Source organism: Quercus suber, unplaced genomic scaffold (assembly GCF_002906115.3).
Source record: "Quercus suber isolate HL8 unplaced genomic scaffold, Cork oak 2.0 scaffold_693, whole genome shotgun sequence".
NCBI classification, from domain to species: Eukaryota; Viridiplantae; Streptophyta; class Magnoliopsida; order Fagales; family Fagaceae; genus Quercus; species Quercus suber.
In genome coordinates, this window is record NW_027070134.1 from 1 (window position 1) to 27,248 (window position 27,248).

Sequence of the window (27,248 nt, forward strand, 5' to 3'; positions counted from 1 at the left end):
TTTTTTTTTTTTGGTAAAAATTTTGAAATGAAAAAAATCCTCATGGTTAAAAAAAAAAAAAAAAAAAAAGTTACCCAATGCCCACTATCGATATTGTATTTTATTAATACTTGAATTTTTTATGAAGAATTGATTTCTAGGATTAAAGGATTTCATGAATTTAATGGTAAAACACTAATACCATGTTTTTTTTTTTAATGGATTCCAATCAATTTTGATTGGGTTTACCAAATTTGATTGAATTTTAAAAAAAAAATCCAACCATTTGATTCAATTAATTTTGGTTCTATTTTATAGATCATGAAGTTCCCATCCACTTGATTATATTCACAGGCAAAAATCAGGTTTAAATAAAGTGAAATACCGTGAGGCAAAAATCAGTTTTAAATAAAGTGAGATATCGTGAAACAACCCAATTGAGGTTTATTTTATTATTTATTAGGAAATGCACTTCATTATTAAAAAAATACTTTCCTTGGACGTGGCCTTGATTTTTTTTGTAACAGATTAATGATGATCCCAAAATCTTGGGCAAAGATAAACCTTTAATTGAATAAGATGTGTACCTTGAAATTGTGACTCATTAAAAAAAATTAATTGATTTTTCAAGGAATGTGTGCCATTATTTTTATTGGGTGCAACTGCTTTCAAAAGGAATTTCAAATTTTCCTGGATCGAATCTTTTTTTTTGGTAAACGAAGCTTGGAATTAAAACTACTTAACAATAAGTCTGTTACAACAAACGAATCCGGGTTTCTCTCTAGCCAGCAAATCAACCACCACATTCGGTGGGTTATGGGTTATACAAAAATTGAAAATTAGAGTTAAGCTTTGCTCCTATATGAGCAAGTTGGTCAGCACAGCAATTAGCTTATCTAAATACATGCGCCACCGAGTGATTATGAAAGGTCTTTATCAAGTTCCTGCAATCAGTTAAGAGGAGTAGAAGCATTAGATTGACCATTGAAGGACTTGAAACAAGATGAACAATAAAATCAGCGTCCATTTCAATACAAATATTCTCAATTCCCAACTGCTTGGCCACGATAAGCCCATCCTTCAGTCCCACAGTTTAGCAACAGTACTTGTAGTATTCTCGAGTTTTCGAGCAAACCTAGCTATCCAATCTCCACTGCTGTACCTTAGGATACCACCCCCGCCTGCCTTGATCGGGTTCCCAAACACTAACCCATCTATATTAAGTTTCATTCGTCCCCTAGGAGGTTTGAGCCATCTCACTTGGACTTGCATTCTCCTTGGTTTGTTTGGGCCAATGGGGACTATGACATAGAACTCCACTCCCCTTTTTACACAACAAGCACTCGTGCCCTCTTCAATTTTCCCAGTTTGAAAAATGGCCTTGTTCCTATGCAACCATATAGTCCAAACTGCTTGAGGAAATAAAATTTTCCAAGGCATATGGGGTCTTGGGTACATGCTAGAATTTCCACATTTTTTTTCCAGCTAAGCTTCCAAATTCAACCCAAAGAAATCCTAATTATCATCCTCAATTCCCAAGTCTCTCCCCACAGATTTTGCCACCTTGCAATCTCTGAGGGTGTGAAGAATAAATTTGGGACTCCCACCACACAACTCACAAGTCGGGTCAAGATTTAACCCTCTTGAACCAAGAACTTCCTTCGTAGGAACACTGCGATGAGTGCACAGCCAAAGAAAAAACCTTATTATAGGGGATATGCTTGCTTTTCACACCCATTGATGAGGACTAGTGTCAAGGTTCAAGATGTTAAATCCTTTGGCAATGAGTAGGCAGATTTAAGGGAAAAGGAAACATCCTTTGAGAAAGCCTAGATTAGAATGTCCTCCTGGTTTGGGTTTGCAGCAATGAGGATGCCTTTAATTTCTTGCACAATCCTATGAGGGAGACTAAAAGAAATGCTCTCCATATTATTTAATAAGCTCTTGACCGAAAGTCTGTCCTCTCCTTCAGCTAGAGGCCCTTCAACCTGATTCCTGAGGGGTCCAGATGGAAGCCAGAAGTCTTCCCAGGCACTCACCTTTTCACCATTAGCAATGGACCATTTTAATCATTTATTAAATATAATACCTCCTTCCTTATAGGCTTTCCAAATGCGAGAGGCAGTTTGACTCCTTGCTTCACCCCTTAAACGTGTTGGTGTAAGATATTTACTAGTGAGCATTTGAGCCCACGGCATATCCGGGCTTGATGCAATCCTCCAACAGAGCTTAGCCAAAATAGCAGAATTTCTGGCTTTCATTTCAAAAATTCCAAGGCCCCCCAAATTAATCGGATTGGTATACTTGTTCCACCCAACCAAGTGGAGTTTCTTTTTTTCCACAGTAGATCCCCAAAGAAAGTCCCTAGTCAATTTATCCACATCCTCACAAACCTTGACTGGAAGCTTGTAGCACTGCATTGTATATTAAGGTATTGAGGATACTGCTGCCTTTATAAGCACCAATCTTCCCACCGGGGAAAGACACTTAGATTTCCAACCAGCCAATTTAGCTTGAACTCTCTCCATAACAAATTGGAACTCATTTCGTCTCCTCCCCTTATGAATGATAGGAAACCCAAGATATTTCCCGAGGTTATGTGTTTCACCAATCCTTGTCTGATTCACTATCTCCCTATTTTCCTCCACTGTGACATTAGGCGAGAAAAATATTTTAGATTTCTCTTTGCTGATTTTCAGACCCGTGAGCTTGCAGAATTCATCTAGAACTTCGACTAGAGCCTCAATGTTACTCTCATTAGTTTTGGCAAATAGTAAGAGATCATCGGCAAAAAAAATATGAGAGAAGCCAGGTCCGCTACGAGATGCTTTGATCTTCTCCTAACTCCCCTCCTCACACTTCAAGTTGATGAGGGTACTCAAGAATTCCATGCAAAGAATAAAGATGTATGGGGAAATCGGGTCCCCTTGCCTTAGATCACAGGAAGGGAAGATCTCCCCAATTTGACTCCCATTAAAGAGTAGCGATGCCGAAGTAGTAAAAATGCAGCTAAGGATTAATTCCGCAGTATCTGATTGAAACCCCAAGCTAACTAACATTCTTCTCACAAAGCTCCATTCTAATCGATCATAAGCCTTCTCCAAGTCGACTTTTAATATCATGAAACTTGCCTTTCCTTTCTTCCTCTCAATTGTGTAAACCAACTCTTGAGCAATGATCACATTGTCAATGCCTCTTCTTCCAGAGATGAATGCTGTTTAGGAAGGGGATACTAGGGTAGGCATAAGGTGCTTCAAACGATGCACAAGGATCTTGGTCAAAATTTTATAGATTGTGTTGCAAAGACTTATTGGTCTATAGTGATTTATGGATTCAGGTCCAAGTTGTTTGGGAATGAGGGCAATCAGAGTCTTATTGAAATGTTTGGGAATTTTCTTTGTTCTAAAAATTTGTTTGATTTCAAATCTAACTGACTCTCTCACAACCATCCAAAACCTCTAGAAAAATCCAGCATGTAGACCATCTGGCCCCAGATCTTTAAACGCTTTCATGGATTTTAAGGCAAAGAAGATTTCCGCATCCGTAGGGGTTGCCCGCCAAGTTTCGGGCTTTCGATTCGGATAGGCAGTTCCCCCAAATAGGAATTTGGTCAGGAGTATTAGGACACACAATTTGATCAGTTCTATACAACTTGTCAAAATCGTTGGTAAAGACATCTTTAACCCTCTCAACATTCTCTTCCTAGATACCATGGGGGAATGGGCAGACTAACAACGTAAATGCCAAGTATATGGTAAGTTAGGCAAAGTTCTGAAGAATTAAGAAAAATAGCATCTCGAGTTTTAGAAACTCGAGATCTATTTTAAAACTCGAGTCTTAAAGACTCGCTTCGCGAGTGTTGTTGGACTGAAAATGCCACATGGATCTCGAGTTTTTGAAAATCGAGTTCCATGCAAAAAAAAATTTATTTTGATCACCCCTATAGTGGCGTTTTTGAGTCCTATGGTGACGTTTTAAAACTCTATAGCGGCGTTTTCCTGCAAAAATTTTTTTATAAGTGTTCAATACCAGGTTCAGGAAGTCCTATAGTGGCGTTTTTAAGCCCTATAGTGACATTTTTAAGTCCTATAGCGGCGTTTTCCTGCAAAATTTTTTTATAACTCCATTTTTAAGCCCTATAATGACGTTTTTAAGCTCTATAGCGGCGTTTATGGAACTCGAGTCTTTAAAACTCGATTTCCACGTGGATTTTTTCCCACATCACACTTATCCGCTTACAAATCGAGGCTTAAAAACTCGATTTTTATCTTGGAACTCGAGTTTTAGACACTCGAGATGCTAGTTTTCTACATTCTTTTCAAACGTGACACTTAACTAAATTTTTTAATATTTGTTGTTATTTAGAAAAAAAATTCAGATACCATCCTTCTTCATTATTTGAGTAATCCGGTTGTTGCTTCTCTGGATGAGAGTGGATAGGTGGAAGAAGGTCGTGTTTCGCTCGCCTTGTATTAACTGATCAGTCCTGGATTTAATTCCCCAAAGCTCTTCTTCTAGGGACATAATTTTTTCAAGCTCCTCCGATAACCATGAATGCAAGTTAATTAGTCTCTAACTTGGGTTGTGCGATGGCTTTCTCCACCCCAGTTAATCTCGCAATCAAGTTTTTTTTTTTTTTTTTTTTCCCAAAAGATGTTCCCAAACTCCTCCCTATTCCATATTTTAGCTTTACAAGTGAAGGTGTTGATTGCATCTTTGATGTTATGTCGGTTCCCATCCCACGCTTCTCTAACAATAGGAGGGAAACCTTCATGACTAAGCCACATCGGTTGGAAGCGGAAGGGCCTTTCACCTAAACTATTGGGTGGGTTATCTAAGGATAGAAGTAATGGGCAATGATTGGAGTTGATACGCACTAAATGTTTAACTAGGGCTTCAGGAAAGCAAGTCTTCCAATCCAGGTTTGCCCAAACCCTGTCCAATCTCCCTTGAATTAAACCGGGGAGATCTCTTTTATTAGTCTAGGTAAATTTTAGACCCGTGAACCCCAAATCAAATAGGTTGCAGTAATCCATAGAGTTGGTATATTCAAGTACCCTCCTTTTACAGATCCCATTCCATCCCATTTTCTTATCTCCACTAACAACATCATTAAAATCTTCCATGACCGCCCAAGGAAGGTTATGCCTCTCCGAAAGGATTTTTAAATTACTCCACAGGATACATCTTTCTCTGAACCTCAGACTACCATAAATTGAACTTAAAAGCCAGGTTTGGGAAAGGGAGCTAACCTGGACAATGGTATGAATCTCCTGCTCTGTAGTTAACAGGATGTCCATGGAAACAAAATCTGAGCGCCACAGAAGCCATATTCTGCCAGCATAACCAATGGTCTCTGTGGAGTATGCTCCATCAAAAGGAAGCCTTCGAATAATGTCATCAGCCCTAGGCCCATCAATTCTGGTCTCCGTGATCACAAAAATAATTGGTCGGTGCCACTCTACCAGATCCAAAGCAGTCTTCCTGAATGTGAGCTTTATCGCCCCTCTACAATTCCAAATTAATATATTCATGATTGGATTGGGGGAACTGCGAGACTCAAAGCACAACAGGGATGGCTCCTCCCCTATCACCCTCAATGTCCATGCTTGCCTCAACTGTTCCTCTCTCTGATTACCCCTGGAAGGAGGTTCACGACATGTTTCAGAATCCCAAACTAAGCTTGGTTGCTGAGGATATCCAGGGTGCATGCAATGGTCGGCATCAAGAATTGGAGAAGCTTAACCATATATAGATTCCCATTGCCACCATCTCTATAGGTCTTTCCAGAAGAATTTTCCTCTGAACAATCACCAATTCCAGATGAATTTTTTCCAAAGCACATAGAGATTTTTCGCAGAGGTGCATCTAGGATCGCTTCTCTTGTTGAGCTGAAGAAATGCTTACTAGAAGTTGAAACTTTGGCTTATCCATAAGGAAGTGCCAATACGGATATGGTGTGGTGGTCCATGCTTTGTCCTCCATCGACAGATAACCCAGACGAGCACTTACCTCCGTTAAAGGGAATATGTTTTTCCACGCCTCCATTGCTTCTGCCTCGTACCAGTCCATGATGTCTGTTGGGTCTTTCTGAATCCCTTCTATTGTACTGTCTTCTATTGGGATTACTTTCCCTCAGAGGAATATTGGGCACTTCTCCACTTTGAGATCCATTCTCTTCACTCCCAGCACCGAAATGAAAATCTAGGCTTAAGGGGGGTAAATTACCTTTAGAAGATATCTTCAATAAGTTTGTGAGGCACGTGTCACTAACCCCATCTACTGGAGTTAAAAAATTCACCATGGTCAAGAGAGCTTTTACTCTGGTTTAGCTTGAGGGGCCCACTTTTGTTCAAGGCCAGCTCACTCTTATTTCCTTTGGAACTAACTTGGTTATAGTGGGACTGAGTTTGTTGGGAGTTGACAACTCTTTGCTCACCGGGGAAAATAGTGAACTAATTTTTTTTTTCTAACTATCTAGTTAGTAGTTGCGGTTTTCAAACTATATTTTCTACTAGCATTTCGAGTCTAAGAGACTCGATTTAGGGCCTATAAATCGAGTTTTTGAGACTCGATTTTTATAGGTTGTTCACATCTGATGTGTCATTTTTTTCACGTGGCAATCACGTGGAAATCGAGTCTCAAAGACTCGATTTATAAACAAAAAAAATTTCAAAAAATTCTAAGTCTCAGACGTGCCTCACCTCACCAGATCAGAGAAAAAAGAGAGAGAGAGAAAGAGCAGATCAGAGAAGAGAGAGAGAGAGAGAGAAAGAGCAGATCAGTTCAGATCAAAGAGAAAGAAAGATCAGATCAGTTCAAATCAGAGAGAGAGAAAGAGGCCGCGCGGCCTAGGGCTTGCGCCGCCTGGCCCTGGGTCTCGCCGACCTGGCCTTAAGTCGCGCCGGCTTGGGTCGCCGCTGCCTGGGGCTTTCTTTTCTTCTTCGACTTTTTTTTTTTTTTTTTTTTGGCTCTGGTTTCTAATTTCTTTCTAGAGAGCTTTTGGGTTTAATAGTGAGATGCAAGAGGATATTGAATCTGATAATGAAGATGAAAGTGCACAAGATGGTAGACTCAGAGTTTGTTTTTCTAGAGAGGAGAAGTCACGGATGCGTTCTCCTTGGTATCAAGGCCTTATCATCAAGCCTTTTGGAAGCAAGGTGGGGTACACATATCTGGTATCTAAGCTTCGTGGCATGTGGAATCCGAAGGGAGGTATGGACTGTATAGATTTGGGTTTTGATTTTTTTCTTATAAAGTTTGAGCTCAGTGAGGATGTGGACTACATTCTTAAAGGAGGACTTTGGTTTATAGGTCAGAATTTCCTTGCCATTAGGCAGTGGGAGCCTGAATTCCAAGCTTCCTCTGCAACTCTTTCTTCAGTGGCAGTTTGGATCAGGTTGCCCGAGCTACCTATTGAATTTTATGAGCACAATGCTTTGTTAAAGATAGGCAGAGCTATTGGACCGATTTTACGAATCGATGCTCATACGGCAAATGGAATTCGGGGGCGGTTTGCCCGTTTATGCGTGCAAGTGAACCTGGACAAGCCGCTTGAGAAGACTATTTATCTTGGGAAACTGAAGCAAGTCATCCAGTACGAGGGGATTGGAACCCTCTGTTTTGATTGTGGAAGGATAGGCCATTATCAGGAAGGTTGTCCGTTTGTGGTACGTGAGTATTCCAACAACACACAGGAAAGTCCTGCTAATAAAGGCCATGAAGAACAGAGTAATGGTGCTGGTAACTCTGAGGTGGAGAAGAATTTGAGAAGCCAACAAGATGACTTTGGGGAGTGGATGCTGGTGACCCTGCGCAAGCCATTTAACAAGGGGAGAGAAGCTAAATGGCGCTAGTGGGAGCCAGATGGGGGAGTCTTCCAACTCGGCCTATGACAAGAATGGGACTAGCTCTTCGAACAGTGGTAGGGTGGCTGTGAAGAGAAAGGCACCAACAGCAAAGCAGTCAAATCAAGTTAATATAGCTGATGGGAAGAGTATATTTTTGAAGGAAAACTGGGCCGGTAATAGTCAAAAGGAGATGGGTCATTTTGAATTTCAAAAGAAGGCCTTGGGCCGGCTAGTGAGAAAGAATGGTTTACCTTTGGGGCTAGCTCAAGCCCAATTGAGCATAATGGGTCAAAAGTGCTTCCTGATGTTTTACTTCAGGATACACGTTATAAACCAGCTTTACGAAGTAAAGGTAAGGAAGGGCTTAGTCAGAGTGGTAGCAAACATGGAGAGAGCAGAAAATTGGGCGCTGTTCTACAAAGGAAAAATAGTCCCAATAGGAGACGAAACAATCAGGTGGATCAAGTAGGACCCAACGGAGATTTGGGGATGGTTCGACTTGGAGTTGATGCTGGCTTAGAAGAACATGTTTCCGTTGACGGCGGAGAGCAGAGAGCTGGGGTTCCTGCTGTTGTTGAACTCGGCATGGGAGTCGACGCTGAATCCGTGGTGGAGGTTTGTGAGGGACAGGCCAGCAATGCCACCCCTTCCACTTCCAAGCTCAATCTTGTTAAAGAAAAATTCAGAGGAGCAAATCTCGGAAAAATTGCTGACCGAAATAGAAAGGGAGATGATGTTATTGGAGATTTCAGAGAGGAAGATGCTCACGGACAAAGCAGTGGAATGCGTTATGTTGGGGAATCTGAACATGGTGAAGATGATCCAATGTGCAGAGACAAGGATGCTAGGCACGTTCCTATCCAAGATGTCAGTGGGGGAGAGGGGTATAATCCATCACTCGGTAACTCTATTCCGAGAGATGCTGATGAGCAAAGCAGAGATGATGGGGGCATGGAAGTTGAGAATCAATGAGGTTCCTTCTTCCTCTGTGTGTGCTGGTTCGTCTCTTTCTTCTATTAAGATGATGAATACTTTGATATGGAATTGTAGGGGTGCTATGAAACCTCTGTTTAGGAAAACAGTGTTAGACTTAGTGGAGTGGCATGCTCCAATGCTGATGGTTATCACAGAAACTAGACTGAGTGGGGCAAGGGTTGAGGAAATGATTGAGTCTCTGCCTTTTGATGGATCGATGGTCGCTGATTCTATTGGCTTCGCTGGGGGCATTTGGCTCTTATGGAGGACGAACATGATGCATGTGGAGGTCCTTGCTTCAACTGAACAGGAGATACATGCAATTATCCGGGTAAGATCTCAATCCCTTAGCTGGATTATTAGTGCCATTTATGCTAGTCCTAGGTTTGCTGAACGATGCATGCTTTGGGATAATCTTAAATTGATTGCTACTTTACACGACCTGCCTTGGGCTCTTCTGGGGGACTTCAATGAGGTTATTTCTGAGGAGGAAAAGGCTGGGGGTAATCCTATTTGTCAAAGGAGGGTTCGAGCTATTATGGATTGTATGTCTGAGTGCCATATGATGGATTTGGGTTTTTCGGGGCCCAAATTTACTTGGACTAATAAAAGAGAAGTGAGGGTCTTATACAATGCAGACTAGATAGGGTCTGGGCCAACCCTGAATGGAAATCTGCTTTTCCTGAAGCTACTGTTACCCATCTGGCTAGAGTTAACTCTGACCATTGTCCTCTGTTACTTTGCTTATCTTCTCATGTTTCTAATTCTTCAAGTCGGCCTTTTAGATTCCAACCTATGTGGATGAGTCACAACGATTTTCCTGCCATTGTTAGTGAATCTTGGAATGGCATGGAGAATGATCTTTTGGGTGCAGTAAATAGGTTTACTTTCAAAGCTCAAAGATGGAATAAGGAAATTTTTGGGAATATCTTTGCAAGAAAAAAACTTATCATAGCAAGGTTACTTGGGGCACAGAGAAGCATTGCCCATAGGCCTAGCAATTTTTTGTTAAAGCTCTAAGAGCAACTGTCTAGAGAGTACAATGAAATTCTCCAGCTTGAAGAAGAGTTATGGGCTATGAAATCGAGGGTCAATTGGACCATTTACGGAGAGAGAAACACTAATTACTTCCATCTTACTACATTGGCTAGAAGAAGCAAGAATAGAATTTGCAGCATTATGAATGAAGAGGGGGAGTGGGTGCATAATTTGGACCAAGTACAAGAAATTTTTCTGGACAGCTTTGTCAAGCTGTATCAAACAGACCAGTTAGTCTGTCCGAGGGTGCAGCATTGGGATTCTGACTGGTGTATGGAGTTAGAAGTAGAAGAGGCAAGTTCTTTGGGCCAGATGCCAACTGATAAGGAGATTTGGGATGCTCTTCGATCTATGAAACCTTATAAAGTGCCAGGGTGTGATGGGATTCATGCTGGGTTCTATCAAAGTTTCTGGCTTGTTGTTGGTGATTCGGTGAAGAATGAGGTGAAGAATATTTTTGCCAATCAAATAATGCCTGATGCCCTTAATCAGACTTTGATTGTTTTGATTCCTAAACAGCTGGGTCCTGAAACTGTCAGCCAGTACCGCCCCATTAGCCTATGTAACACCGTATATAAAATTGTTACTAAGATCCTTGTGCTTAGGCTTAGGCCTCTTATACCTAAGCTCATTTCTCCCATGCAAGCTGCGTTCCTTGAAGGAAGAAGGGGATCAGATAATGTTATTATTGCTCAGGAGCTGATCTACTCTTTGAGAAATAGAAGAGGAAGAGAGGGGTATATGGTGGTGAAGATTGATCTTGAGAAAGCCTATGACCGTTTAGAGTGGAGTTTCATAAGGATGGTGCTCATGCACTTTGGCTTCCCTAATAATATTATCAATCTTATTATGAGTTGTGTATCCACTACTTCTACTTCGCTGCTCTTTAATGGAAGTAAGCTTCGTTCCTTTTGTCCTTTAAGAGGCATCAGACAAGGGGATCCTTTATCCCCTTACCTGTTCCTCCTTTGTATGGAGTTTTTGGGGGCTCAAATTTCTAGTATGTGTGAGGAGAAGCGGTGGGATACGATCAAAGCATCAAGGAATGGCCCTGGTTTTTCTCATGTGCTTTTTGCGGATGACATTCTATTGTTTGCTAAAGCGAACAATAAGAATTGCACGGCCATTATGGAGGTCCTTCATAATTTTTGTAACTTAGCTGGTCAGAAGGTGAATGTTGGTAAATCTAGAGTCTTCTTCTCTCCCAATGTTGCTGGTAGGAGAAAAAGGACTATATGCAGAAGGCTTGGCATCTTAGCTACTAATAATATTGGAAGATATTTGGGGTTCCCTATCATTCATAAAGGTAGAGTGGGAAATGCTTTCAATTTTATACTTGATAAAGTCCAGAGCAAGTTGGCTGGCTGGAAAACTAAATTTCTGTCTAGAGCAGGGAGACTTGTGCTTGCCAAGACAGCTGCTGCCCCTATTGCTGAATACTATATGCGGTGCCACATCCTCTCGGTTAAAGTTTGTGAGTCCCTTGATAAAATGATGAGAGATTTTATCCGGAGGTCAACTGAGCAGAAAAGAAGGATGCATATGGTAAAATGGAGTACTGTTACTCTTCCAAAAGAGTTGGGTGGCTTGGGGATTTTCTCAATGAAACATAGGAATGAAGCCATTCTAGCCAAACTTTGTTGGAGGTTGGCTCATGAGGAGGGGAAGCCTTGGGCTAATTTGTTGGCAGCCAAATATTTATGTTCCAATAGAGTGTCTGTGGATGGTAATAAGTTGCCATGTTCGCGTATTTAGGCTGCTTGCAAAAAGGGTGGCCCTATCTATGTGAGGGGATTGAAATGGATGGTGAATAATGGTGAGTCTGTTAATTTGTGGAAAGATTTCTGGCTTCCTTGTGGGAGGTTAAGAGAGCTGGTGGAAGGCCCCTTAAACCGGGGAGAGGCTGAGCTAACTGTGCGACAGTGCTTTGATGAAAATTTTGTATGGATGGATTCATGCTTATCTTTTGAGCTTCCAGGTAATATCCTTAACACCATTCGGGCTACTCCTTTCTCTTGTGATACTCAATCTAGGGATAGTCTTATGTGGGCCCATTCTAAGAATGGTTCATTTTCTATTCAAGCAGCCTACCTTTTTGCTAAGGGTTTAAATCCCCTGAACCTGGTTTCTATGTCTTATAAGTGGGTGTGGAGAATTGATACTCTTCCAAAGATTCAATTTTTGATTTGGCTATGTCTCCATGACAGTCTTCCCACGGCCTATGTGCTGGGTTCAAGAGGTTTAAACCTTGATAAAATGTGTAGAATGTATAGTCAAGACAATGAAACCATAGATCACTTGTTTAGAGAATGTGAGGTTGCCCATTTATTTTGGAGGCAAGTACAAGTACCCCATTGTTATAGAAACTCTTTTAAACTCCCTTTAAAGGAATGGTTGGAATATAATTGTAAAGATGTTTTGAATACAACTGTCAAAGGGGTGCCTTGGAAAGTACTATTTCCGATGGGGTTGTGGCAGCTGTGGGTGCATAGGAATGATTTTGTGTTTAAATTGGGTACTACTAACCCGCAAGTTTGGAGAAGATGTATTCAAAGTAGTGCTGAGTTCTATTCTATTGGCTTTGAAAACAAGGCCAAGCAATTGAAAAATGTGATTCAAGTGGGGTGGGAGAAGCCACCAAGAGGTTGGGTGAAGATCAATATGGATGGATCAGTGATGAAGAATCCGGATAGAGCTGGGGGAGGAGGTTTACTTCGTGACCATGAAGGGAATTGGCTGAAAGGTTTTGTGAGGGGGTTCGGCTTCACTAACAGTGCCTTGGCTGAACTTTGGGCTCTAAGGGATGGTTTGATCCTTGCTAAGGAGATGGGAATTCAGCAGCTAATTATTGAACTTGATGCTTTGAGTGTTGTGATGCTTTTGAATAATTGTACTGAAAATTTATTAATGGAACCACTCTTGACCGATTGCAGGAACCTGTTGCAGGAATTTCCAGGAAAGCTTGTGACCCATGTTTTTCGGGAAGCAAACCAATGCGCTGATGCCTTAGCTAAAATGGGCGCGCAATCTTTGTATAGTTTTTATGTTTTTTGTAATCCGCCGCTTGTAGTGGAATGTTTGTTGGCTGCTGATAAAGCCAACACGTTTTGTAATAGACTGGTTATTTCCTAGTTTCTATGTTATATCTTGGTTGACCCAAAAAAAAAAAAAAAAAACTTTAACACCGACCACAATATCATTCCTTTTAGCAATGAATGCCAAAGTTAGACGAAAGAGTATGAGAGATGGAACCGTTGCTTTTTATGATGAGCCAAAAAACAGACCCCAATCACGATAAAAACAAGAGCAAGCTAGGATTGGTTGGTTCGTCCTTGCGTCCCAACAACTTCTTGCTACCTCATTAAACAACTCCAACATCCCTCTTTAATGCAATGCATTTTATAATTGTTTTTAGTCTTTTTATTTTTCCTGATAATTTTGATGGTCGTTCCCTAAAATTAAATGCACATTAAACGTAGGCCTGAACACTACCTGTAGATTCATTTTTTTTATGAGACATGTAGATTCATTTAGACCTTGGCTTTTCCTCTTTTGTATATACACACACCTAGGCTTTGGTCCTAAATATTAAGATTCTTTGTTCTTGCCTTACACATAGCATGCTAATATTTAAGATAAATTTGACTTTTTGGAGATAGTTACAAATGTTGCTAAATCTGCAGCATTTCTCTTTTATATTTTCAAGCACTTTATACATGAAGAGATGTCAATTAAAGACTAAAAATGAAGTACGTAAAATGACTAAACATATTAGTCATTTTACTAATTTGTTCAATACTTAGAGAAGTTGCTTAGAGCATCAGTATCAAGAAATGCTACTTTACCATCTCAAAAAGCCACTTTATCACTTATACCATACCATTTTATAATAACTCAAACATCTCAACTTTTATTTTTCTATTCTACTAATTAAAATAATATATCTACATAATAAAATAATATATCTCAAAACCCAAATCACCTCTACAACCACCTGCTACCACCACCACCACCACAAAGAACATACCCAAACTGAAACCCATGGCCACACCACCACCCCACGGCAAAAATCCAAACAAATGAAACCCATATCTGCCACCATGAAACCCACCTTTGCCACCACAACCAAAGACACCACCACAGCAGCAACACACCTACCACCACCATGCAAAGAAACCCATAAACAATCAAAGAAAAATCCATTTAGAACTCCCATCAAAACCCATCGGAAGTTGATCTCCATGCCTCCACTGGCGTTGTCTCCATAACCACGGCCACACACAAGATCAATACCCAGCCACAGCCATGGCCCCACGTTGCCACTGCACCACCACGACCCAAAACCCACTCCCACACCACCGGACCCCATTACAAATCACAGAGAGAGGCCACAGATGATCAGAAGGTACCCATTGGCATCGACAGCATTGCCAACCTCCTTGGCAATGGTCTTCACAGCCTCGAAATCGTCGTTGGAGGCGGCGGGGAAGCCAACCTCAATGATGTCGACGCCAAGCTTGGTGAGCTATCGAGCTATGTCAAGTTTTTCCTTGGAGGTTAGAGAGGCGTTGGGGGATTGCTCGCTGTCGCGGAGAGTGGTGTCAAAGATGCGAATGTAGTTGGGGTTAGAGATGCGATTGGGGATGTAATTGGGGCGGCGGCGAGGGGAAGGTGTGGGTGTGGGAGTGGAGTTTGATGGGGGAGAAACAGGGAGTGGGAGACGGAGAGACAGAGTGGGAGTGAGGGAGAGAGGATTGAAGGAGGAAAGGACTGAAAGACAGAAAATAAAGAGAGAGAAAAAGACAGAAGGAAAAAAATCAATATTTTGTTTTAGAATTGTGCTATAGTGCAATTCTACCTTTAGAATTGCTATGTAGTAGTATTGCAAAAAAATTTGCAATACTTGGGTTTTGCATTCCCTGATGAAGAGTACTTTAGGGTTTGAAATGCCAAATTCTCCTTACATTTGGCATTTACATTCCCCAATGTTGATGCTCTTACAAAAGAAACACCCCCTTAGTTAAGTTTTAGTTGTACTACATTTGAACAATGAATAAAATCTAATGCTCCAATTATTAAAATAAGAAAAGAAGAAAAAGTCTTTGATCTTTTAATTTTTTTTTTTTTTTTTTTTTTATATCGCATTTCATTTCAATCTGAAAGTTCAATATGGGTATGAAACACCCTTGAACGTTTAGACCCCCAAATACAAAAATACCAATTCAAGCTATATAACAAACAACGTATGTGCGGAAAATGATAAATAGCTTATACCGGAGTTGAGAAACAATCTAAACCATAAATAATCACACACACAACAGTAATTAAATGGTAAAGATAAAGGGAAGAGAAATGCAAACACAAGGTCAACACTCGACGTGTTATCGAAGAGGAAACCGAAACCCTCGGCGTAAAACCTCTCCGCCGCCCTCCAAGAGGTCAATAATCCACTAGAAAATGTAGTTGAGATACATGAACAGCAATAGACCCTCCAAGCCTAATCTACCCAGGTACCTAAGCCCTCCAAGCTTCCTGCTCCAACGAGATTGCGCCGAACCTTTTTCTTTTCTAGCTTACTGGATTCCGCTACTTGACCATAGCATCAACCAATGTATATTGGTTCCTTCCCAAACTGCTTCCCTAAGCACCAAATGGACCTTCTCACAGATGTGGGTGTGGTGAGATAAGGGTTTGGTAAATAATCTCTCAAGGGTATGACAATGTAGAGGAAGAGAGTAGAGGAATTTGTAAAGTCTCTTAGATGAAGATTGGGGATGAGGCAATTTTTTTTTCTCTAGGGTTTTCTCTCACAAAATTCTCTCTGGAAGCTCTTTCAATATGATGGGTATAAGGGTGTATATATAGTAGGGTGAGAAGGGAATGCAAAACGTCAATTTTGCCAAACATGGCAAATTGGAGACTTGGTCTCGCGGCTTGTCCAAGTCGCAAGTTTAAGTCGCAACGTAACGGCCTGGCCAGCTTGGGACTTTTGTCCTGTAGCGTGACAGCTGGCGGACCCTTCAGCTTCCCAGTGTGCCTCTCACGTGCCAGCTTTTGGCGGCTTGACAGTCGCGATCCACCCGCAAACTTCTGTTTTTCTTGCATACTCTTGAGTTTTTCTTGCACACTCTTGAGCTTTTCTTCACACTACCCTTATAATTTTCCTACTAAATACAGAGTTACTAAGTGCTAATTACAAGCAAATTGGTCACGGAATAAAGTCAATTAGATGGTTGATTAAATTCAACCTTACACAATCGAATCTAAGGACATACTATATTTCAAAATTATCAAAACAACACTTTATTAATAATAGATATCAAAAAGCATCGATAATAATTGTTGAATAGAGCAAATAATTTCTCAATTACAATTATGAAAATATATTATGCAAACCATTGTGTCACTAGAGCAAATAATATATATATATATATATATATATTATTTTCTAACAAAAAAAAAAAAAGACTATCATATATTAGTAAATGATAGTTTGAATGAAAATAAATTAACTTATTTTTTTAATGTGCATTTTTAATTAAAAATATCCCATAAAAAATAAGCTATTCAAACAAGGAAAATATCACACACAATAAATGGCTCATCATCCCATCAAGATAACCTTCAACGCCCATGAAAGCAATAAAAGTGGTTACAACTTAAACCAATCTAACGAATCCAAAACCATTGAGAATTTTGAGAGCCAAAAATATGGCAGAGCCTCACCCAATCGAAGAAGCCAACGAAGAGAGTCCATTTGGCTCATTACCCCCAGACGAGTTCTACGCGCGTCACTCAGTGAGTCACGGCTCCGAGTACATCACCAACCCTAGAGGTCTCAAGCTCTTCACTCAGTGGTGGACCCCACTCCCCCCGACCAAAACGATCGGAACCCTAGCTCTTGTCCACGGCTTCACCGGCGAGTCCAGCTGGTTCCTCCAACTCACCGCCGTGTATTTCACCAAAGCCGGCTTTGCCACCTGCGCCATCGACCACCAAGGCCACGGCTTCTCCGACGGCCTCAACGCTCACATTCCGGATATCAATCCCGTCGTCGACGACTGTATTTCTTTCTTCACCTCCTTCCGTGCACGCCACGCGCCGTCTTTGCCTTCCTTTCTCTACTCAGAGTCCCTTGGCGGCGCCATCCGCGCTTCTAATCACGCTCCGTGAGGAGCGCGTGGGGTTGGACTGGGACGGCCTCGTCCTCAACGGCGCAATGTGCGGAATCAGCGCCAAATTCAAGCCTCCATGGCCTTTGGGCACTTACTCTCCCTAGTCGCAGCCTTGGTCCCCACTTGGCGCGTGATTCCCACGCGAGGATCCATACGGGACGTTTCTTTCAAAGAAGAGTGGAAGCGGAAGCTGGCGCTTGCGAGCCCAAGAAGAACAGTTGCTAGGCCACGCGCCGCCACGGCGCGTGAGCTGATTAGGATTTGTAACGAACTTCAGGGGAGGTTCGAGGAGGTTAAGGTGCCTTTGCTTATAGTTCACGGCGGTGAAGACGTGGTGTGTGACCCGGAGAGCGCGGAGGAGTTGNAATGGTGGTGCCTGTGATGAGATCACACAGAAATTGAGCCCTTCCAAGGTTGATATACACTGTGTTGGTCAATGGATAGAGGTTGGTAAACATGATCAACTTCAATGTTGTCAACTCAAGTGTAAACTTGGTAGTACTTATGGATGTGTCGGCATTGGAGATGTCATGGCTAGGACCAAGAACTTGGAGAATGTCATGAATCATTGGATTGCGATCATCATAAGGAGTTAGGTCGGCATTCTCAAGTCTAGTGATTTTGAGAAGTTCAGCTATGGTGTCCAGACTGATGATGAACTCCGTTCCTCTTACCATACAGTGTAGTTCACTTTCAAGATCAACTGTGTTGGAGAAACAGTCCTTCACTAATTCAACCATTGGATCAACAAAATTTCCAAATAGTTCTGCCCAATCTTTTGCCTCGAAGATCTGAGGGACAAAAGTGGTTTCCAAAGTGTCAAATCTAACTTCTCGTTCCACTATAGGAGTTACCTAGTTAAAAATGCTTGAGTAAGCATGTACGTGCTGAGGAGTTCTGAACAAATCACTATTGAGTTCAGTAGATGGCTGTGATGAAGAACGTGTTCGTTTTACAACAAGTAATGTTTCCTCTTCTGTTATAACCTCTTTTCCTTTGGAGGATCGTCGAGACATTTGTAAAAGAGCAAACATACAGCAAAGTACCAAATCCACAACACACTCATTTTGCTAGATTTAGTCAAGAGATGAGAGTACAAAGACCAAACAAACTGAGAAGACATAAAATCACAAAACAAGTACTAAGTCAAAAATGTGACAAATTAAGCATTGCTGAAGACCTGAAACACACAAAACAGGAAACAGATACTAAACACACAGAGAGTAATAGGCATTATAGCTCACTCTATAAAAAATGAGTAGCAAAGTGTCACAAACAACAGACATTTCAACACAATATCATGAAAGTGATATGCACAAACAAAAACAATCAAGATAAAAAAAACTCAGATAAGTCAAAACACCATGTGAAGCAATTCTGAACAAACCATTGGCAACAAAAACCCATTTAACAAACCCATCCAAAAGACCAAAATATTCACAACAAAAATAACAGTCAAACAGAAGACATTCACTATAATGAACAACCCAAAACTAAACACCCCAAAGCAGGAGTAGACAAACCCCAAATAGCAGTACCTAAAGATTAGAGCATACCCATGTTCGAACAAATGTAGTACAAACGTCGAACAGGTTCTCACTTGACAGACAACACATCAATATATAAAAAATTAGAAGATTAGAACACATACCTTTATCTTGAAGATAGAGGATTGGGATTTGAGCAACAATGGCAGTTTGAAAGTTGAGAATACTGAGTGTGGGTGAGTTACAGTTGAGGGAGAAAGTGAATAGTCACACAAAGATTCGTGGGAAGCTTTTTAAAAACATTTGAAAACTAACCCAATTTCTGCAAAACATGCGATTTTCACGACTGGGTTGAGTCGCCATCAAGTCGCCAAGGTGAACCACCAAAACACTCAAAACTGAATTTTTAGAAAAAAATTTCTAAGTGTTTTTCACAGTTGGAGGGTCTACCCGCGAGGGAGTCGCGATCTGAGCCGCGAAAATCTTTGTGTATCCCTCGCGACTGGACCTTTCACCCACGAACAAGTCGCCAAAACTTACATGCGATCATGCGACTAGGCTTACCTACGACTAAGCCGCCAAAACAGGGTAAAATTGCTTTTGAAATTTATGACAATTTTGTGAAAACAAAATACTTTTCAAAAACAAACTAAAACACTCAAAAATCTTTTTGTATTTGATCAACAAAGATTGAGTATGTGAAAAACACATTTAAACAAGTACAATCACACAAATGAATATGACATTCATTGAACATAGATTTGTGTGTTGCGTGTAAGTATTAAAAATGAGATAGTCCTTAGTCTAATGTGAAGCTTCAATGATCAATTCAATCAAGGCATACACAATTAACACTAGATAATGTGACCCATCTCAATTACAAAAATGTGCATATATAACCTCCCACATAAACTTGAGTACATTTCTATGAAGCTTTTTATTTGGCTCCATTTTCAACAAATCATTCAATCTTTTTGAATAAACATATCTCATTGTGAGATAGATGCTTGAAATTTTCAATATTTCAAAATGATGAGTTAGCTTTTGGCTTTTTGGGTATCAAACATTTTATTTTGGTCACTTTCCCTTTTACCTAGTCAAATACTAGTATGTGCGACAGGCTTTTGTAGCTCAATATCTCTTTTCATTTGGAGATTTACATTTGGTGAGCTTTTTAATTAAAAGCAATAAAATTAAAAATGGGAAGATATATAGACACAAGTCTATGCATGTCTCAAGATCAACAAAACCATTCACTAATTATTCATGACAAGGTTGAAGATCTATTTCAACAGTCACATAGATTTCAAAATTTCTTCCACAATGATATGAGTGTATGAAAGACAAGCTAAGCTCGTTAAATGCACAAAACCATTAGTACAAAGGTACGAGGCAAAACATGCTTTGAAACAACACTCAAAAAAGTTAATTAAACTTTTGGATTTTCTACTTTTTATGATTTTTGGATTTTTGACATAAAAGTAATGAAAGATTGATCAAATGCAATGTAAAAACATTTTAAACATGAAACAAATGCACAAGCAACAAAACAAAACAAATAGAGGCATAAAGCATGCAACAAAACATATTCACAAAGCATAGAAAGAATTGATGCATGGACATGTTATGATGCTTATGCATGAGTACCCTTTGTCACCCACACGTCACATGCGTTTGGGGTGATATCCTTTAAGGATTGGGTACAAGAGTTTGGACTGTCAAACCTTCATGTAAAGCTTTCCAAGCAATTTGTGAAGGCACCAATCATCTTCATCATGTCCATCATTCCGGGATCATTTTTTTGACTTCTTGATTGCTCACCACACCAAGATCTCTCGTCATTTCTCCTTCCTCGTGATCAAGGAGCGCTTGCATTGTTCAGTGCTCTTAGCTTATGGCAGTTGGGTCTAGTATGTCCTTACATTCCGCAATAGTGACAGAGGTAGTTCATTCTAAGATCCTGCTGTGATCTTGGAAATAATCTTCCTCTAGCTCCATATCTAAATTCTGACTGATTGCGGGACTTATTAAAAACCCGTTGATCGGCCACTTTCTTATTCTTCTCAGTCTTAACTTTCTCCGGAATAGGTTCTTCCACAATCGGTTCTTTTGCCTTTACAAACTTCACTTCTTTGACAACCTTGGCTGATGAGCTACTCCTTCCGGTGTATCCCAACCCGAACTTGTCTAAAGAAGGTTTTTAGGATGAAATAACATCTTCTAACTTCTGGGAGGAGACTCTTTTTATCTTGGCATGAGCTTGCACAACCTCTTGCCCAAGAAATCTCACTTTTGTGTAAGCTTTTGATAACTCACCATTTAATGTTTCAATCTCACACTTCATCTCCTTGTATCATGCCAGAAGACTCTTGTAATCTTCCTCAGCCCTCTTCATCTTCTTAATGACTACATTAGCCACTTTAGCATATTCACCGGTCTTCTCAAGGAGTGAGTTGTAAGTCTCTTGCAATCTCACTAATTCTCCAACTTCCTCATCTTCAGACTCTTCAACTATTCCCATGGACTCCAAATCAGAATGCTCACCAAGCTCTTTCACAAGAGTTCCTAAATCATCTAAGGACTCCATATGTGCAATGGTCATGAATGTGGAGTAGTTTCCTTCTCCGTTATAACTTTCCTCTGAATCTGAGTTTGATGAGTCTGAGTTACTTAGAGTAGTGGCATAAACCTTGCCCTCTGACTTTAAATAGTTGGGACATTCTTTTTGAAGTGTCCATGTCCATTACACTCAAAATACACAATGTCCGAAGGAGATAGAAAATCCTTCCCTTCTTTCCTTGTAAATTCTTTCCTTTCACCTCTCGAAGATGAAAATTTCCCTCTGTTGAAAGGTTTCTCACTGTTCTTCATATTCAAAAATTTGTGGAAGTTTTTTCGCAAGATATGCTACTTCTTTATCCACTCCATCTTCTTCAGAGGGATCATTCATGCTTTCGGTGATAGTTTTGAGAGCAAACGATTTACTCATCTTGTGAGAAGGCAGTCCCAGTTTATATGTTTGGAGAAACCCAATCAGCTCCTGAATTTTGATCTCATCCAAGTCTTTACTCTCTTCTATAACTGTGACTTTTGCTTAAAAGCTCTCCGATAAGGACCGCAAAAATTTTCTCACCACCTTAGTATCTTCAATCTTCTCACCAATATTGAGCTTCACAATAACAATTTCATTGAGCTTCCCATAGAATGAATCAAATGATTCATCTTCACCCATCTTGAGCTTTTCAAATTTGGTGATAAGCATTTGGAGTTTTGTGTCCTTCACCTTCTTAGTTCCCTCATAGGCTGTCTCCAAAATCTCCCAAGCTTCCTTGGCAACTATCATGTGAGATATCCTATGGAACTCATCTAGAGACACACCACAGAAAATAGCATTTAAAGCTTTACTATTAGCATTGGCTACCACAAGAGCTGCCTTGAACTAAGTAGATTTAGCAGTCTCCGGTCTAGTCCAACCTATTTCAACCGCATCCCACATGGTGTCAACAATAGAACATAGAAATGCCCTCATTCTAACTTTTCAGAAGGCATAATTGTTACCATTAAAAAATGGTGGAACATTTAAGGATTGAGACCTATCCAACTCAAAAGGGTCAAGGATCACACTCATGTATTTAAACCACAGCGAGTGTATCTGCTCTGATACCAATTGAAAGTTCAAAATACGTGTAAAATACCTTTGAACGTTTAGACTCTAAATTACAAAAAATCAATTCAAGCTTATTATCAAACAATTAATGTGCAGAACATAAACATAAGCCAAATATAGAATTGATAAACAATCTAAGCCAATTACAATCACATCCACAACAGAAAATAAAAGGCAAAGATAAAGGAAGAGAGATGCAAGCACAAGAATAACACGCGATGTGTTATCGAAGAGGAAACCGAAGCCCTCGGCGTAAAACCTCTCCGCCGCCCTCCAAGCAGTAATAATCCACTAGAAAATGTAGTTGGGATACATGAACAACAATAGATCCTCGAAGTCTAATCTACCCAAATACCTAAGCCCTCCAAGCTTTCTACTCCAACAAGGTTGCACCGAACCTTTTTCTTTTTTAGTTTATCGGATTCTGCTACTAGACCATAGTATCAACCAATAGACATTGGTTCCTTCCAAACTGCTTCCCTTAGCACCAAATGTACCTTCTCACAAACGTGGGTGTGGTGAGATAAGGATTTAGTGAAGAACCTCTCAAGGATGTATCAATGGAGAGGAAGAAAGTAGAGGAATTTGTAGAGTCTCTTAGGTAAAGATTGGGGATGAGGCAATCTTATTTTCTCTAGGGTTTCTCTTACAAAAATTCTCTCTCAAAACTCTCTAGATTTCGTGGGTATAAGGGTCTATATATAGTGGCGTGTGTTTGAAATACGAAGAGTCAGGTTTTGCCAAACAGGGTAACTTGGCGGCTTAGCCTCGCGGCTTGTCCAAGTTGTGAGTTCAAGTCGCGAGGTAACGGCCTGGCCAGCCTAGGACTTTTGTCCTGTAGTGCAACAATTAGCACAAACCTTCAGCTCCCCTGTGTGCTTCTCACGTACCTGCAATTGGTGGCTTGCCAGTTGAGAGTTAGTCACGAGTCCTAGCCGCGAAACTCTGTTTCTTTGCACAAACTTGAGTTTTTCTTCACACTCTCTTCACACACTACCCTTATATGAATCCCACCTAAACACAGGGTTACTAAGTGCTAAATTACAAGCAAATTGGCATGGAATAAAACCAACAAGATGGTTGATAAATAGGTAGTTCTATGTGTTTTTAATACTTCAAGAAACAAGGTTTCAAGATCAATTGTTGAAGTCATCAAGTCTGTCTAAGAAAAACAAGCTGAAGTGCAATTTCATTAAATCTCAACACCTGCTCGATAGCTTCTCGACACTTGCTATCTATCGAGAATTATAAAGTTAAATTTTCTGATCTGATTTTCTTGGGATCCGTGAATATGCTTTTGGGCCTTCTTTTCTTCAAACCCTAAACATATAAAAGGATTGTTTTAAGAGCCGTCGAGATGTACAAAAGTTGCAAAAGCATTGAGCAATCTTTGTTCAAGCAAATTGTGATCAAAGACGTAGTTCTTGACCTAGTTCATCTTCTCTGAAGAAGTTGCTGTGTATTTTGCACCAAAGGGTTTTGTGACCAAGCATCTTCCTGATCTTCATCGTGTACGATGAACTGAAGAACTTTGCAGCCAACCTCTCCTTCTAAGTTGGTGTTTGAAGTCGCATACTGGGATCTGCGCATTCATTAGTCACGTGCTTGGGAACCATGCATCAAAGGTGGGAACTGTCATTATAGATCAAGTCCAATTGGGTATTGGGGTAAAGGTTCAACTATAGGTTGGTAAGGTACTTAGGATTCCTTTACTTGTAATTGCTTGATTTGATAATAGTAGAGTTTTAGGAATGGTGACCTGAAAATCACCCAGTGGGGTTTTTGCCACAAGGGTTTTCCCCATTCATAAACAATTCACCGTATTATTTATTTTTCGCTGCTTATTTAGTTTATTGGTGATTTATTTTTGTTTCCACGCATTTGCATGATTAATTGATTAATTAACAACTTGGCTAATTAATTAATTGGTTTAAGTCACAAGAAATCATTCAGTTTGTGACCTATCACATTGCTCTCATTGGTTTCTCCCAATCTGAGAGCAATTTGTTCTCTATTTCTCTCTAAATATCCCGAAACCATATGGGATACCAGCAAGTGGACCTTGTCTCTTATGGGCTTTCTCTTGTAGCAAATTGGATCTATCATATCCCAACTACAGTCAAAGGGTAAAGAGGATTGTCTTGCTCTCCCTCTTGACAATTATATTTCCACACTGAGTGAGGCTGAGAGCCTAAGTGTCAATGTCAGCTGGTTAAAAAGTCGTGTCACTGCATTGAGGGACTTAAAGAAGGTAGGACCCTTTGTTCATGCTTCCTTATCCTCACTTTGTGAATTAAGAGTTAAGGAGAACTCATGTATCAACAAAGTAAAGGAAGCAGAATTAGCCTTACAGGTGCATGTCACTTTAATCACTTAGCTTCAGGAATCTATCAAAAGGCTTCATGTGGAATTAACATCCCAACAAGAAGCAAATTATGCCCTTCAAGCTCAAATAAAAGGTGTCATTGCAGAACGTAACTCTTTGAAGAAAGAGATTGGGAAGAAAGGCGAGCTAGGAGCTTTGAGCGATCCAAACTTCCCTCTTGAAAATTTTAGTTCTCTACCAAACATTCTTTAATTTTCAAGTTGTAATACTTATATAGTTTTTTGTCTTGGAAGGCCATGGGGTTGTACTATAAACTTTACCATGCCTTATTTTGCCCAACTATTTAGACTTTACATGCGTATTATAAGAAATAGCATATGAAATAGCTGCATATAAGTCTTTATTTATAATAGTATGAGTTTTGTAAAACACAAAATCAACTTGACATGATGGCCACAAAAAAATATTTCTACAAGATTAAGTATGATATTTCTTAAGGTGAGCTCCACTAATGGGGCTATATGCCTTTATACCTGCTTGATTCTTTAGCCAATAATATCCTGTTGAATGTGCCTCTTCTACTATGTATGGTCCTTCCCTTTATGGAGAAAACTTATGTTTAACAGCTCCAACAACTCCTCATACATGCGGTGTAGTCTTCCAAACAAGTTCTCCCACTTGAAACTTTCTTTCTCTAACTTGGCCTTCATGCCTAGCCTAGTAAAGGCGATTATGAGAGGCAGCATTGTCATGCATTTCTTCCATGATTTCCAAAGTGTCTTCTCTGGGTATTCCTACAATCTNAGTAGCACTCGACAACTCTATCTCTTGCGAAAGGTAGTTTCCTTGCAAAATCTAAATCTTTCCACCACCTACAATTTGGATATAACAATTAATATTGATTGACTGTAAGTAAACAAAAATAGAAAAATTCTAGGGCTATTATAAAATTTTTCTACAAAAAATTTATAAATTGATTTGTTAAGAATATGATTGCCGTCGCTTTAATAATCTAATAAATGAATATTTCAATTACTTATTTGTGATTTTTGATATGTCAATTTATAAGGTTTGTATAGTAAAATTTGTAGAATTTTTAACACCACTTCCAAAAATATATACAAGCCAGTATAAAAATAATAATAATAATAATAAAACATTAATAAAAACAAATAATTTTTTCTTTTTCATAGATAGCGAATCCAATAAGGATCGTTTAGCTCCTAACTACAAAATTCATAACTTTCCTTTCTTCTAAAAATAAAAATCTAAAATCATAATGTGCATATCTCAAATATTTAAAATGAACCAAAAAGTTTTAGAAAATAAAGAAGAACTATAGTTTTAGGAAAATATATATTAAATACGTCTTAGTTTATTTATTTATAAATAAATATGTTTAATTTAATGAGTTATGTATATAGTACAATGGTAATAAGAGAAAAAAATTAACCAATAAGTACTTATAAAAACTTATTTATTTTTAAGAAAATATTAATACATTTTGATATTAAATTACATATTACCTAGTGATTTCACTAAGTTCTTCTTTGTGCAATGACTGCACCAGGTTAAAATCTAATATTGAAAGCTTGAGCAAAGCTTTGTTGTGTGAAGCGTCCTGTTCATAGATAGAAATGTATCGCCGGCCCTCTAACCGTGGTATGCCCTTATGCAAGGGTTGTTTTAGGGCACGAGTTACTTGTGCTTTAGGGGATGCTATGGACTTCAGGTGAATTGTAGTGTACTCAAGGGCCTCATCAAGAATTTCTTCTCCGTGGACCCTCAAATGTGTAGCTTCATAAAAGGCTAGAATGCCTTCAACGTTGCTGGTCAAGCATTCCTTGAATTGACCATCTTCATCTTTGAACTTGTTAAAAGCATCTGTTTAATAAACACCAAACTTATTTAATGAATAAGCTCACTATTACACACACACACACACACACACACATATAAATATGGACTGACTAGCACATCACTAAAGACATATGGGGGGCTTATATTTAGAAAATTAGGCTCTTGTCTTACCACATGAAACCTTAAATCCTTGTTGACGTAGTAGTCGAAAACGAAGGGAAACATTGTAGAGATCATCATCTTCAACATCATTATGATCATTATAAGTAGCATATATATGTTCTAGAGCTTCTTGGATTTCTCTTTCAAAGTTATAAGCCACGCCTAGGCGCTGGAGTGCATCAATTAAGCCCAATTGTTGTGAAAGATGACCCGCAGATGCTAAGAGCTCTTTTCTTACCTCTTCTTTCAGCTCTTCAATTTCACGTACTTTACGCAAATGAATATTCTACACCATAAATTGCATGAACAAATAATTATATTGCAAAAAAAAAATGCTATAAATATTATAAATTCTACTACATGACTTTTAAAAACTAGGATAGCAAATAATCGCGTTACCTTGTCCTCTGAAGTATTGTTGATGAAACGGTCACCCCAAATGCTTGGATGGAAATTTGCTGTCCGACGTACAACCTCTGATTTGGCATTTTGAGATGGAGCCCCTGAGACTTGGATAGACATTTTTTCTAAGTTCAAGGACGAGTCTAAGTTTTGAATGGTATGATGGAATTTGTTCTCTGTGAACTTCTTGAGCGTGATGTAGAATGCCTTCAAGGCCACGGTATTTATAAGCAATGGAACGAAATGTAGTAGGATAGCTTTATGGTAGGTGAGTGAGCATCATGGAAAGACTGTATATTTTTATTGATTAGAATAATCAGTAAAGTA

The 27,248-nt window shown here is 39.6% G+C and overlaps 3 protein-coding genes and 1 pseudogene across 3 annotated transcripts; 3 read left to right on the plus strand and 1 right to left on the minus strand.

Moving 5' to 3' along the window:
- Nucleotides 1-6,998: 6,998 nt before the first annotated feature.
- On the plus strand, nucleotides 6,999-7,835 carry LOC112038993 (uncharacterized). Its single transcript, XM_024071822.2, has one exon. The coding sequence runs from the start codon at nucleotides 6,999-7,001 to the stop codon at nucleotides 7,833-7,835; it is 837 nt and encodes a 278-aa protein (XP_023927590.2).
- A 1,015-nt stretch (nucleotides 7,836-8,850) lies between these two features.
- LOC112038994 (uncharacterized) lies at nucleotides 8,851-9,447 on the plus strand. Its single transcript, XM_024071824.1, has one exon. It carries the CDS (start codon nucleotides 8,851-8,853, stop codon nucleotides 9,445-9,447), a length of 597 nt encoding a protein of 198 aa, XP_023927592.1.
- A 7,056-nt stretch (nucleotides 9,448-16,503) lies between these two features.
- Nucleotides 16,504-17,399, plus strand: LOC136064465 (caffeoylshikimate esterase-like; annotated as a pseudogene).
- A 3,458-nt stretch (nucleotides 17,400-20,857) lies between these two features.
- On the minus strand, nucleotides 20,858-27,041 carry LOC112016934 (sesquiterpene synthase 2). Its single transcript, XM_065766230.1, has 6 exons — nucleotides 26,919-27,041; nucleotides 26,529-26,805; nucleotides 26,024-26,381; nucleotides 25,296-25,369; nucleotides 21,664-21,870; nucleotides 20,858-21,225 (listed from the first exon to the last, which is right to left on the minus strand). Exons 1-6 carry the CDS (start codon nucleotides 27,039-27,041, stop codon nucleotides 20,858-20,860), a joined length of 1,407 nt encoding a protein of 468 aa, XP_065622302.1.
- Between the last annotated feature and the right edge of the window lie 207 nt (nucleotides 27,042-27,248).

Coding starts and splice junctions, on each gene's coding strand:
- LOC112038993 (XM_024071822.2), top strand. CDS start 6,999: ATGCAAGAGGATATTGAATCTGATAATGAAGATGAAAGTGCACAAGAT.
- LOC112038994 (XM_024071824.1), top strand. CDS start 8,851: ATGATGAATACTTTGATATGGAATTGTAGGGGTGCTATGAAACCTCTG.